The sequence below is a fragment of the Scophthalmus maximus genome, chromosome 16 (assembly GCF_022379125.1).
Source record: "Scophthalmus maximus strain ysfricsl-2021 chromosome 16, ASM2237912v1, whole genome shotgun sequence".
Classification (NCBI taxonomy): domain Eukaryota; kingdom Metazoa; phylum Chordata; class Actinopteri; order Pleuronectiformes; family Scophthalmidae; genus Scophthalmus; species Scophthalmus maximus.
Genome location: NC_061530.1, coordinates 16,879,113 through 16,893,184, shown reverse-complemented (window position 1 = coordinate 16,893,184; position 14,072 = coordinate 16,879,113). Strand labels below are relative to the sequence as shown.

At 45.7% G+C, this 14,072-nt stretch overlaps 3 protein-coding genes across 3 annotated transcripts; 1 reads left to right on the top strand and 2 right to left on the bottom strand.

Annotated features, from left to right (window-relative positions):
• Positions 1-2,521: 2,521 nt before the first annotated feature.
• On the top strand, positions 2,522-6,054 carry timm23a (translocase of inner mitochondrial membrane 23 homolog a (yeast)). The gene is made up of 7 exons (XM_035612823.2): positions 2,522-2,953; positions 3,190-3,248; positions 3,352-3,445; positions 4,078-4,162; positions 4,261-4,319; positions 4,526-4,636; positions 5,166-6,054. Exons 1-7 carry the CDS (start codon positions 2,848-2,850, stop codon positions 5,282-5,284), a joined length of 633 nt encoding a protein of 210 aa, XP_035468716.1. The 5' UTR covers positions 2,522-2,847; the 3' UTR covers positions 5,285-6,054.
• On the bottom strand, positions 6,055-8,945 carry zgc:112285 (uncharacterized protein LOC561476 homolog). Its single transcript, XM_035612822.2, has 6 exons — positions 8,526-8,945; positions 8,239-8,348; positions 7,898-7,992; positions 7,512-7,792; positions 6,607-6,770; positions 6,055-6,515 (listed from the first exon to the last, which is right to left on the bottom strand). The coding sequence occupies exons 1-6, from the start codon at positions 8,659-8,661 to the stop codon at positions 6,336-6,338; spliced, it is 966 nt and encodes a 321-aa protein (XP_035468715.1). The 5' UTR covers positions 8,662-8,945; the 3' UTR covers positions 6,055-6,335.
• A 1,350-nt stretch (positions 8,946-10,295) lies between these two features.
• On the bottom strand, positions 10,296-13,806 carry LOC118287568 (flocculation protein FLO11). The gene is made up of 2 exons (XM_035612876.2): positions 13,622-13,806; positions 10,296-12,573 (listed from the first exon to the last, which is right to left on the bottom strand). Exon 2 carries the CDS (start codon positions 12,559-12,561, stop codon positions 10,558-10,560), a length of 2,004 nt encoding a protein of 667 aa, XP_035468769.2. The 5' UTR covers positions 12,562-12,573; positions 13,622-13,806; the 3' UTR covers positions 10,296-10,557.
• Between the last annotated feature and the right edge of the window lie 266 nt (positions 13,807-14,072).

Below are 14,072 nucleotides of genomic sequence, written 5' to 3'. Positions count from 1 at the left end.
ATATTTGATGACCTAGCAGCAAACGTAATGATTTTAGCCGAGTAACCACGGCGGAGTCCTATAAGCTGCAGGGAAATGGCTCAAAAGTTGTATTTCAAATCTCTCTCTCTTGTCCTCTTCCCATGTAAATAAGGCCAACTCCCCCCAAACTCCACACACCCCTCTGAGGCAGTTTAAAGACCCAACACTGTCTCCTTGTCTCCTTGACAACCAGCATACACTGGGGTCCTGTCGTGGCCTCTCTGTCTTTTGTGTTTGGGAGCTCAGAGAGACAGAAAGAAAGAAAGAAAGAAGGGGAGAGAGAGAGAGAGAGAGAGAGAGAGAGAGAGAGAGAGAGAGAGAGAGGAGAGAAAGGAGAGGATGAAAACAAGAGTTCCTGAAAAAGAAAACAGAGATGACATCACAGCTATTTTATCCCACAACTGAAAATTTGGTTCGCAGCCCGACAAGGATGATGGTGATAATGATGATGATGACTAGCCAGCGGCAACAAAATGGGTGGTGGGTCAGTCTGAGAGAGGGAGAGAGAGAGAGAGAGATAGATAGCGAGAGAGAGGGGAGGGGTGATGGAGAGGGAGAGAGAGGGGGGGGGGGGGGGAAGAGAGAGAGGCCCAGGGCTGAATGGGGCATTGTGGGAAAAGACAGTGGGCACACTGGGCAGTAACACAGAGAACACTAACTCACAGATCATGCCAGAGAGTCTGAAAACACCCACACTGGGCGACAATGGCAAACTTCATCGCTCCACTTGGCCCCTTCTGAATACACACGTACAATGGCAGAATCCAAATAAGATGCTCTGTTATTCGTGAAATTCAACACACTAAATTCCTTCAGTGTGCTCTGTCCCTTTGACCGGCAGCAGATGGCCCGGGAACGAGCCGGAATAAACGTGCGCGTATGCGCCTCGTCCTCCCCCCGGGTCGCATCAAAGGGTAAGTGGCCGAGCTGGGCACGGAAAAAGGCGTGGCACCGATGGAGTTTAAAAAGAGGGCCTGATAGGTGTCATATGGAAGTTATTAAAACCAAACCTCCCTTCGATTAATGCAAACAGCATCATGTAAATCCGGCCTTGTATCTGTCCCGGCTGCGTGGGAACACATTTACCTAAATCAGTCAATTGAATCAGGCCTAATTAGACTGAGGACTGAGGAGCACCAGTACTAACTGGTTTGACCCCGTCCACAGCTAGTCTGGTCTTCTACTGTCAGCAGAGGAGCAGCTCTCTGCTGCCTCCCTGTGCAGCATGTGAGGAAGGCCGCCCTTTTTATTCTGACAGGAATGAATGAAAAGTGCAACTGAGGACCAGCAGAAAACAGTGTGACAGCAGGACTGAGAAGAATAGTCAAAAATGCAAATGTTTGCTTGTTTCAGCTTCGTAAATGTGAGTGTTTCTTTGTTTTAATGTATTCTAGGGGACTTGTTTTCATGCCTTTGCTTTTGACGGAACAGAGATGACAGGAAACAAGGGAAAAGAGACGCAACAAAGGTCCTCGGACGAACTCTGACGAACTGGTGAAATGGCAGAATTGGGAGAAATTGTTACATTGAAAGCATAACACACATTCTGTCTTCATGTTGTCGATCCTATACATTTTTTTATGTTTGTGTTGCTTCCCAAGTATTGACCAAAAGGTTGTTCTTGTTCAATAAAGCTTTTTTTTGTATGATTAATGTTACAATATGCTATTTAACAAAAAGTGAAAATAAAACACATTTCATTAAGGTAAGAAAGGTAAATTAAAGAAAATGGAAGAAGAATCTACAATGTCACAAATATAAAAATAAAAAATTTAATTTCAACCATTGTTTTTTGAGTAACTCCAGCATACTTAACAGGAATTTCCAAATAACATGTTTCATAATCCATACACACACGTTGTTGGAAAAGAAACAACTATTTTAAGCATTTCAATTTTGCACATTTACTTCACTGTGAAATTTTAGAATTTAAGCAAGTATATGTGTTTTTTTAATACCAGTTGACTTGTACATAGTAGTTCAGTATCTATGTTTATTCATCATGTGTATGTTTGGCATCGAGTGTTTAATTTCTCCCAAATGTCTATTGTTACTTTTTGATGAAATAAAACCTTTTAAGTAGAATTTCGAGTTGATTAATTTCAACTTTATGATATTGGCACTTTCACCTTGGTCCTACTTGTGATGTTCTATCTGATTCACATCATTTGTCTTTGATAGATAAATCTCAGGTCAGTTTTATAATGTTCTGCCTTCTTCACACTGTTCGAACCCAGATTTAACAAACAGATCTCAGGTCTGTTTCATGTGTCGTAACGTCGTGGAGCTTATCAACGTCATCAAAACGCGTTTGTCGTTGTATATATTCTTCTAAATAAGTTTATGTGGTTCATATTTTTGTATTAATATAATATTAATATTTGTAAATCTATGGTTAAACTTTACAAATCATTAGATTAAATTGACTTTTAAAACGTTGTAAGGATTTTTTTCTTCCCTCCCCACATTTCCTGATCGTTTTATTTTGTGACGTCACGACGCAGCGTCTGTCGTCACTTCACGGCGGAGCGTGGTGCTGGAGGTCAGGGGCATGATGAGAAGACGAGCTCGGTGATTTGGAAAAGGAGGAAAAGAAACGGTGTCTTCACTTAGACAGTCTACTCAGGATTCATCAACACTCACCGCGAGGACACACTCGGCTGGTGACGGTGGACCCCGCAGCTCGTCGTCCATCGCTTCGTCCTGAATTGCGACATAGCTAACGTTAGCTAGCTGGCTAAGGCAGACAGCCCCCCCTCCCTGCTGCTGCCTCCAGGCTTCTCCAGGTGACCCCCTCCGGAGCGTCGCATTTCTTCCCTTTCAACCATGGACAACAACTCGCAAGGATCGGGGGGAATCAAAGGAGGCCTCGGGGGTTTCTTCGGTGGCGGTGCGCCCGAGTACTCCAACACAGAGCTCGCCGGTGTCCCGTGTAAGTGTCACGTAAGGCTGGCTAGCTTCCGTTAGCTGGCTAGCTTCGGTTGGCTGGCTAGCTTCGGTTAGCTAGGTAGCTTCAGCTAGCTTTAAAGCTAACATCTGCACAGGTGTCAGTTACATTAAAAACAGTAAGATACGACATATAATATAAACGTGTGTGTGTGTGTGTGTGTGTGTGTGTGTGTGTGTGTGTGTGTGATGATGATGATGATGATGATGATGTCATTTCAGTGACCGGGATGAGTCCTCTGTCCCCGTACCTCAACGTCGACCCTCGGTACCTGATACAGGTAAACCTGTTGTAGCCTGTTTCTTGTTGTAAATTCACGTCGTCCTTCCTGTTGTGTGACTGTTTTTTTTATTATCTAACTGTTTATTTGTATTGTGTTGCAGGACACAGATGAGTTCATTCTGCCAACAGGCGCCAATAAAACAAGAGGGAGGTTTGAACTGGCTTTCTTCACTATTGGAGGCTCCTGCATGACTGGTAAGACACAGTGTTCACCTGGGACTTCCATAATGGCACAGAGCCTCCTTTAAACTTCAAGTATCAAACAACATAATTAGTTCATCAACTTACTAATAAAGTAACAAATGTAACAACATTTTTTTTTCTTCTTTTTTTTGCTACTTTTTGTCAAATATATTGAATAATTAGAAGTCTCAAGGCCACAAACTGAAATTTAAATTAAACCAGCAGAAAAGTTAAAATGCATTACATATCTTAAACTCTTGTCATTTCAATACGTTTATCACATGTTGTTTTGGGCCAAATGTTTATGAAAAGTGACTCCAGATGTCATATAAAGTGGAGCAAAGAGGACATTTTTCCCCACTTGATTATATTTCTTCAGTTTATCTACCTGGACTGAGAGAACTATACTGTTCTATACTATGTAGGTACAGAAGGGCCGGATTAAAATCGCTCACTGACCCTTTAAGTCCCATATGTTTTGAGATGACACATTAAATCGATAATTTTGGGTGTCCAGATATATTTTTTTTTGCAATGTAGTAAACTGAACTGAGATAGAAAGATTTTTTTGTCTCCAGTTTTTTTATTTTTTTATTGAATATGAGTGAAGACTCCCTCAGCATTTCTCTCTGTTTCGGTCTCAGGCGCAGCATTCGGAGCTGTCAACGGTCTCAGGATGGGCCTGACAGAGACCAGAGACATGGCGTGGTCCAAGCCTCGTAACGTACAGTGAGTACAGAGACAGAGTTCAGTGCATTTATCAGTATTATTCATAGGGTTGCACTTGAACCTCCTTGACCTCTCAATGGTTTGCTTTCCCTCTGCAGGATCATCAACATGGTGACCAGGCAGGGTGCATCTTGGGCCAACACATTGGGCTCTGTTGGTAAGTCAGAAGAAGACAAATATAGACCCAGATGGTACTAGGATTATTCACTAATCTCATGGTTGAAAATCATGTGGAAATATGTAAGATTTTCTAACATATTGACATGCTTGTGTGGAGTTTGTCTGATGTTGGGTATTGTGAATTTTTAGGTAAGTGTAGCAGTTATTTTTTATAAAACTCAGTGACTCTCTTTGCTTCCGCAGCATTGCTGTACAGTGCTTTTGGTGTGGCCATAGCGAAAGCCAGAGGAGCGGAAGATGACATCAACACAGTGGCTGCTGGGACGTTAAGTGGGATGCTTTTTAAATCAGGAAGTATGTGTATCCCTGCTTAAATATCTGCCGTTAATATCATGCACTGTGCCTGATGTTGACCTCAGCCCTTAACTATTCACACATGTTTTTAATTCGAGCACATAGCTGGATTTCATAACTCTCTCATAAATCTTTAACTTGTGCGACTGGTGTGCTGAAACATTATGGTCAGGAGCTAAATGCGTTAATGACTAAATTGAAATGCCTCCGTTCCGTGAAATTCCCCTGCATGGCTTTCCATAGTTTTAAACTTCCTCCATCTTCAGTCCTTGAATTGCAGATTTATTGCCTGCAATAGCCTTTATGCCTGTCACGTAAACAATCAGGAAACGGATAGCTCAAAACAGATGTCGTCCATCATGTTTATTTTTCTTTTTACACTTTATTTTCACAAAAAAGAAATTGAAGCCCCATGTTAGGTAGGCTACCCCCAGGCCGACCTGACCCCCCTGGGTCCCATCGGGTGTGTTTATTTATTATGTTCATCTACAGCCTGATCACTCATCCTGCTACTGCTGTGTGTTCACAGGTGGATTGAAGGGTGTGGCCCGTGGCGGTCTTGCAGGTTTAGCCTTGTCCGGTGCCTACGCTCTCTACAACAACTGGGACCACATCACTGGCTCAACCTCGTCCTCCCGGCTCTACTAACCTTTCTCTCTCTCACACACACACACACACACACACACACACACACACACACCTGCTTCGACCTTCGGGCCGAACATCTCTCCAGGACACGGCCTTTAACCACAGCGCTAAGATGAAGTAGACTCTGGTCAAATGCAGTGTGCTTTCCAGCCAAGTGTGAGGTGGCCCGAGTTTCACTGGTTTCCACATATATGCCACTTATACTTTTCCAGGAGCATTCTGGGAATTAAAAAAAAAAGTGTCTGAAAAAGAAGTTCTGAAAATGTGGACTACATTCCGCCGAAGATCCAGATGTAGACCGCCCACTAACACCTCCCCCTTCATCTGTCTATAATCCTCTGGGGTTTTCCTGTCACTGATCTGATCGGTGACGAGAACAACCCTGCGAGGGCGTTACATCGAGGTGTGTCCCTCGTTATATCATCGTGCACGGGAGACTGTTTTGAATTCTGTGAACCCATGACATGTGGGTTGAATGAGCCAATATTGATTGAGTTAAAGATGAATTGTGACATCTGGTGTTTGGTTTCACCGGATGAATGTCAGCGGATTCATGGACTGAACGAATCTTATGTTGTAGAAGAGCAAAGCTTTTCAACCAAGATGTTCAAACACAGAATGACACTCACGGTCAGTTCTACTACTCCGGTATTTATTGTAAAATATCCGTACTGTGCAAGAAGAAATAAATCACTGTACTGGAAGTGTCTACTGTTAATGTCGCCCACTATGTTTAAATCAAATAATAAAAAAATGTACATTCTCAAAAAGATTTTTAACTAGTTTTATTGCACAAAGTAAACGGTCTTGAGTCGTATAAATGTCTGCTGTTCAGAACCACAGCAGTGCATAGTGTATACCGTAGAATATGGTGCTATATGAAACAACTATTGCACATTCAGAACGTATATTTACAGCTTGTAAGTGTTTGTGTTGCGTTAGCTGCAGAAATGGTGAAACACAACTGAACTTTCTGCTGTGAGATTTGGTCTGTGGACGTCAGGACGTGAGACGGGAGCAGAGCTTATGTTTTCTGTCAGGTGTGTCCCGCTCAGTGCAGGAAGAAGTCCCTGATGCGCGTCGCCTCGATCCAGGGGATGTAGGCGGCGGTGCGCGTGAACACGCTGGGTTTGTTCTCCACGGTGCAGCCGATGGGGCCGAAGCTCACCACGCCGTGCACCTCCCAGCGGTCGCGCCCCAGCTGGCACAGCAGAGGACCACCAGAGTCGCCCTGGAAGAGGAGGTTGGACACGACAATTGTATGGAAACTAACCCTCACCAACACTCTTCAGGAAACAGGCTCATGTGAATGTCAGTCCTACCTGGCACGCGGCAGGGGGATCCTCTGTGTCCCTAAAGCCGGCGCAGATCATGGAGTCTCGGACGCGGTCGCCCCAAAATTTCTTCTGCCGGCAGGTCTTGAAGTCGATGATGGGGAGGCGAGCTTGGTTCAAGGCTTCTGCCAGAGACACATTCTCCTTCCCGCCTGAAATATAATAAAGGAACATGTTCACCCACTTAAACTGCATTTCATAAAACAATTGTTTTGCCTTTTTTCGCCACATTGTAATGTTGATCCACTATTTTGGTCCAGACTGAAATATCTCAACAGCTATTTGTCAAATTGTCATGAATATTTTATGATCCCCAGACTATTAATGTCACTGACTGTGGTGTCTCCTGACTTTTCACCTAGCGACACCGTTCGGCCAAAATACTAATTGTCAAATACTTTTAATTAGTAAGAATTCAGTTATGAATGAAAATACTATTTTGAACATGGTGAAATATACATTTGACAACACATTTAATCATGTCAGCACTGGGTATGTTACCAAGAAAGGCCCAAATAATTTGAATCTAAAAAGAAATGTAACCACCATTGAATACTAATAAATTAATACCAAGGACATTTTCTACTCTAGGTGGTTTTAATTCCTTTTACAATTTTTGTTTGACCCATTGAATTTGAAAGTTGGTTTAATTTTTTTTTTTCAATCATTGGACATTTTCTAAACTCTGAACCCAAAAAATACACTTGAAGTTGCACAATTAAAAAGAAAGACCTGATGGAATTCAAACCATGTCATACATGCTGGTGGTTTTTCAGTAGCTTTTGCTTTTGCATATTGAAGCATCGAAACTTCAATATGAAGTCGGTCGTGGTAAGATTTCAGTCACTTATGAGACTCAAATTACTGCAGCATACGAATCCCCCTCTACTCACCCCGGGTGTCTCCCCAGCCCGTGACCCAGCAGTAGTGTCCCGGTTTGAGGCTGGTCTGCTTGCGCGGCAGGCAGGCGTAGCGGATGAAGTTCGAAGGGACAATGTCTTTGGCGGCCTTCACCAGGGCAATGTCGTAGTCCAGCTCACTGTGGGCGGGATAGCGGAAGTTCTCGTGCCGGTAGATTCTCTTCACCGGGAAAATCCTCTCCGCCATCTCTGAACGCTTCAGCTGGTGCTTCCCCAGGACGATCCTCCAGCTCCCGGCATCCTCGGCTTTACCCCTGAGAGACCCCAAGGATGGTGAATTACTTGCGTCTTGTGTCATCAAACCATGATTTAACTACTTGCTGTTTATGTTTCTGCTGCTGAATCAAAGTGTTTCTTACTTCTGGAAGCAGTGAGCAGCAGTGAGGACCCAGTTCTTGTGGATGAGAGTTCCTCCGCAGACATGAATGTATTGTTTACTTCCCCTGGGACGAACCTGTGAGGCAACACACAGCCTCGTCAGTGATCGGATATGATCGTTGTCGTTTGTATTTCTCTCAGAAACTGGCCCACATCACTCCGTAAATACTATACGCACACATTGCATGACCTGGCAAATGTACAAATTCGCCTCTTGCAGAGATTTATGTGCACGAGGGTCGCAAAAATCGGTGACATTTTCGTGTAGTTAATGACTTGCTTGTCCTTGATTGAAGACTTCAGTGTTCACCGACAGATTTACCTGCAGAGAGACCTGCCAGGGCCACGAGTGAGGTCTGGCCTCGTTCCCAGACACTATCCTTTCAGCCATGTTGGGCTTGAAGTGAGCCATACCACAATCCTTAGGCCAGTCTAAAGAGGAGAGAAACACAAAACACGGAAAGAAATGAAACCAAGTTGAAGTGTGTTTTGACAGGAGCCTCGTCAAAGTGAGTGTCTGTGTGTGTGTGTGTGTGTGTGTGTGTGTGTGTGTCTGTGTGTCTGTGTGTCTGTGTGTCTGTGTGTGTGTGTGTCTTTTTGCCCCCTCACCCAGGTGAAGGACTTTGTGCTGTGGCTGCCGTCCGGGGGTGAGCGTGTATGCGGCTGCGGGCAGGGATGCCTTGCTCAACAGCAGCGGCAGCAGCAGGGACAGAGGGAGCAGTAGAGGGGGTCCTGGCACAGCCATCGTCTTTCACAGAATCTGCGTTCCGGCACACGTCCCGCGCTATTTATACCGGGCAGCAAACACACGTCGCAGATGTCCACACACGCACACGGGTGTACACACACACGGTCACAGCTCAGGGGACAATGAGCGGTGTCACAACAAAAGGCCGAGCGCTGGATTGTTCTCCTGCAGCTATGAGTTTCCGCCAAACGGGGGGATTTTCAGGGGAGGGTGGGGTCCCATCAGCACTTTCACATACACTTTCACATGCTCACAGTAACGTTAACATGCACACGGGACAAAGAAAACACACAAACAAACATCACATCATGTCACGTGTCTCCCAGCGGTGACATAGTGACCCGGGCATGACCTTTACCTTTGATATCCCACATTCAGTTCACTCTGTAAACATGACTCAGTAGAAAAGATGATGTAACCTGTGCGTACAGTTACACCTGCCTAACCATGGGTTATATCGATTTTCATTCATGTCAGGTCAAAGGTGTGAGTAAGGAGGCGGTGAATACGAGAGTTAGATAAAATAACATATGATATAATATACAAAAACCTTGTTTTAAGAAGTTTTTCCTGTAATTAATAGATGAAAATCCTCCGGCTTGCTGTACACACACTCACACACACACACACACATACCTGTGAATATATGACAACAATAACTGCAGTGGAAGCCACTAGTGACATGAGGTGTTTTTTTCTCCTTTACTGTGGTGAATGAAAGAGAATGTGCCCGCTCATCAGCTGCCTGAATCGTCACATCTCACCACCGAGGTTCACACACAACTCAACTTTGTGTGTATGTGTGTTTGTTAGGGTAGCGAGACGAGTGGCTCAGTGGTGTGTTGTTGTTGTTGTTGTTGTTGTTTTTCTGTTTATTCTAAAACAACATATTTGAGCTGAGTCACCGCCTGGATTTAGTTTATTGTCACAGTAAATGACTCGAAGAATTACCTCAAGGCTCGTTACACCGTAAGGTCAAAACATTACAAAATTATAGAGAGAAACCCAATGATTCCCACGGAGAATAATCACCTTTTAATTCATCTGTTTATCCTTTATTTAACCAGCAAAGTCCCATCGAGATGCAATATCTATCATGCTGCGGAGTCGTGGTAGAGATGGGCAGCAATAGGTGAGTCACCTGTTGTGTAAGAAGGGTTGTTATAATAGTGTATTATTGTTGAAATGAGGAAGAGAAGTGCTCAACGCATCGTGAGAGCAGTCTCGGCCTAGCGCAGCTTAACAAGGGGATAATAACTATAAGCTTTATCAAAGACGAAGGTTTAAGGTCCAACCCTTAAATGTAGGGAGAGCGTCTGGGAGCTGGTTCCAGAGGAGGGGAGCCTGGTAGCTGAAGGCTCCGCCTCCCATTCCACTCTTACAGACTCTGGGAACCTCAAATGATGTCGCATTTACAGAGGGGAGTGATCTATTGTGATAATATGGTACTATGAGCTCTGTAAGATATGATGGCGCTTGATCATTAAGGGCTTTGCATGTGAGGAGCAGGATTATTGTGCTCATATAGTTTCTTGTCACCACAGTTAAAACAATTTTTTCATCAGCTTTTTAAATTCCTTTCCTCCTTAACCTTTCATGAAGAAAAAAAAGAACAACAGTTTTATTGAACATCTACATAAACAAATGTATTTTATTTTTTGCTAACTGAATTATATTATAGAAATGCATCCACTCATCACTAAACAGTATAACCTAATAAATACAGGAACACATGTTCAGACATCACATCTCCAACCTTCTTTTTTTGTTGGCAAATGATGAAAACAAAGTCTAGACAACAGCAGGATGAAACCACATAGAAGTTCACACAGAGTTAATTGGTTGTGCAATTTTGCAAACTGAGGATTGATCGTCAACAGATAATCAATAGATTTAGGCTCCTGGATCGTGGTTTCCCTTTCTGGAGCCTCCGCCGCACCACCCGGTCCTCCTCAGTGACCTGATCATGCTCTTCTTTCGGATGTGACCGCTCCTGCGCGAGGGTGACCTTGGATGGCTGCTGCCGTCCTGTCCGTACACCTCGTCCTCCTCTTCGGCGTCGTTTCCCTCTGCTCTACTCAGCCGCCGAGGAACTTCGACTGCTTCCTCATTCTTATCTCCTCCTTCCTCCTCCACACCTGGTTTATCCCCACTCTCACCATCCACCGTACAAGTTGACGTTTCGTCATGTTGACGTATCGTCGCAGTTGGATTCAGTTCTGATGCAATCGCATTCCCTGCGCTCGATATGAGAGGAGGCTTTGGAGCTTTCTTCTTCTTGGAGGAGTGTCTCGGGGTTCGGGGACTGTTCTGGAGCTCCAGATGTTTCTTTATGGCCGTGCTTAGCACCTCCGGGTCCACAGATGCTCCGTGAACGTCCCACGTCATCCCGTCCTCATCCCACTGCACCTGCTTCATGCTGCCCCTCCTGCCCCGCTCGTCCTTCTCCTCCCCGTGGATCTTCAGACAGGACCTCCTCCTCTCCAAATCGTGGGAGCTCGCCGAATAGTTGTCCCACTTTGGATCGTCTCCCCGTCTCTCCTCCTCTTCCTCGCTGCTGACTGGGAACATGCTGGAGGAGGGGGACACCAGGTTGGAGTTCGAGCCCACTGAGGACTTCAGGTTCAGCCTTGATCCAGGGGGTGAGCCCAAGATAGATTGTGAGTCCAGGTTGGAGGTGGACGTGGTCCTCTTGAGGTCCCACCAGGAGCCGATGGGAGAGATCGTCTGCACCTCCGCATCCACCATTTGCCGGGATGAAGCCATTGTACCTTCCTCCCTGAACACATCCACCCTTGGAGCCTTTGTGCCCTCTCTGGAGTTGCACCTGCAGCATTCGCCCAACCGTGAGTCGCTCAGGGAAGAAACCAGTGGTGACCTCCAACCTCCTGGTGGTAGCTCAAGGTGGCAGACTGAGGCTGCTCCTCTTCCCGCCTCCCGGCCCTCTGCTGGAGAACGAGGAGTCAGGGTGCTCAACATTTGCTCCGGGCTTCTCACTCCTCCACCCTCTGATAGCTGCGAGTCTCCAGGACCATCTTGTATCAGGTCGTCACCAAGGCACCCAACATCTGACAACACAGTTTCTTCCACTGAGCTCACACAGGAGGGATTTGGGGAAGGGAATTGAAAGGAAAGCAAATTATTCTCCTGCAAATTCTCGTCCTCTGTGCCGGCGAGCTGGAGGAGACCGGGGGAGTCGGAAGGCAAGGGCGAGGAGGTGTGAGCCTGCAGGGGTGACGGCAGTGGTGAGGGTGTAGGAGAGGACGCAACTAAGTCGTCCTGCTGATTTGCGCTCAGTGTTAGTGTCGAAGCAGAGCTCAAAAGGTCTACAGGAGTTAAAGTAGGTCTGTGGAGGGGGGAGGTGGACGGGGAGGGCGTGGTTGGTGGAGAGGACAGTTTGGACAAAGGAGAGTCCGGTGCAGCGGGGCTGTAGACTTCCTGGGCTAGACTTGAGGGACGTGACATCCCTCCTTTCCACACCATCGTGTCTGGGGTGCTGCTGCGGCTGTGCGTGCTGCTGCTACACGCGCTCCAGCGCTGCACCTTGGCAATCCGGCTGTGCACGTCCACGTTCTGGGCGGTGAGCGACAGCTGGTGGCTGTGGTGCCACACGTGCGGCTGCAGCTGCTGCAGCGTCACCGCGCTCTGCTCGGAGTGTGTGTTGGTGCTCGAGCTGCGTCTCAGCTCCAATCTGGTCCAGGCCGGGTCGCGCTTGTGCGCCGGGCCCGCGGACATGACGACGTCCATGGAGCTCTTGGAGAGGGAGAAAATGGGCGCGTGTTCGTCCTCGTCCTCAAGTCCCATGATTGTGGCCTCACTGGAGTAAGACCCCGACCGGCTGACTGAACAACAGATGGGCTGGTAGCTCTCAGACACAGGCCGCCCAGGCCTCGCCATGGCAGCAGCAACCTGTGAAAGACACACAATACTGTTTTAAAAATTGAATTGATCTCTAAACTTGCAATAACTGATTTGAGTTGTGAGTTGTTAACATTAATTATTATATCACTATCAAGTTGATAAGCATAACTTTTGCGTTTGCTTAACACATCCAGCATTATCCTTCATTACATGGAGTCTCATCGCTGAGTTCATAAACGGGTTACCTCCTCGCAATAGTTTGACGTTTTTGATTTTTACACTTTTTCTCTAGATGAGAAGATTGACACCAATTGTGTAGATGTTAAATAAAATACAAAACAACTAATGCCCACAGCTTAGCTTAGCATAAAGACTGGAAATGGGTGGGAACAGCTAGCCTAGCATCTTGTCATCGCCGTGACACTGTCTGACAACCAGCAGACACTTCAGAAATGGTCAAGAAGTTGTTTTACTGTCCAAAAAATAATGATTCTGTCGTCCTGATTCTGAATCGCACCCTCAGCCCAGTAGCGTGCATGGACACGCACACACCCACACATTCACCAGCGCTCCCAGATTAGCCCTAATGGGATTTCACAATCAAGATAATTTGATTATTGAGACAAAATGTAGATTGATTGAGGCGGATTAAAAAAGGCTTTCAGTGGAACAAAGTGAATAAAAGAGACAAAGAAAGATGGCACACGTAGACGATGAAGGCAGTCACAGTATAAAAAAAAATGTCAATCTTCTAAAATCTTCCTCTGTGCTTCATATTGTTCTTTTGTGTATTTGTGCTTTTAAAACACATATCATATTATATATTAGTCTCCCCTTATTGAAAATCAATGCTACTTAATGTGATTCAGTCGCACACAAACACACGTCAATCCGGTTAGATGTTGAAACTGGCTGCCAAACTTTCTAATCCACCTCCGTCCCAAACTGACCTAGTTGTATTTTGACCACAACTGACCTCCAGATACCCAAACTACGTTATAATTTGTGTCTTTTGGAATTATATCCCCACAGTTAACACAGATATGTGACCGTTCATCAAGGTGTCAGATATAAGTAAAAAAAAATAACCTCTTACCTTTAAGTTCACGTCCTGTGGCCTGCTTCGCGCTCGGCCCTGTCACAGAGCAGGTGGTGCTAAATGGCGTCGCGTCTCCATCTCTTCATCCTTCAGCCTCTTCCTCCCTCACTCACGAAGAAGATCACCTGTCTTTGTGTCTGCCTTTACTCAGTTTCCTTCTCCTCGCTTGGTCCTCTGCCCGGTCTCTGTTCTCCTGGAGCCGGTTATTTATGAGGATTTCTCTCTTGTCAGTGATGTGTAACATGTGCAGGTGTGTGCGGGAGATAAGTGGGGTGGGGGGGGGGGGGGGGGGGGGGGCATTACTCTGCGTTTAGCTCCGAGGATTAACCGTGATCTCATTAGCTGACGTCCAATCTCTGAGCAGTGTGAGTTTGTGTGCATGTGGAAGTGAAACTTAACAAGTGGGTGGATGAGCAAGACATGTAGATATGTACATGCTTATCAACAT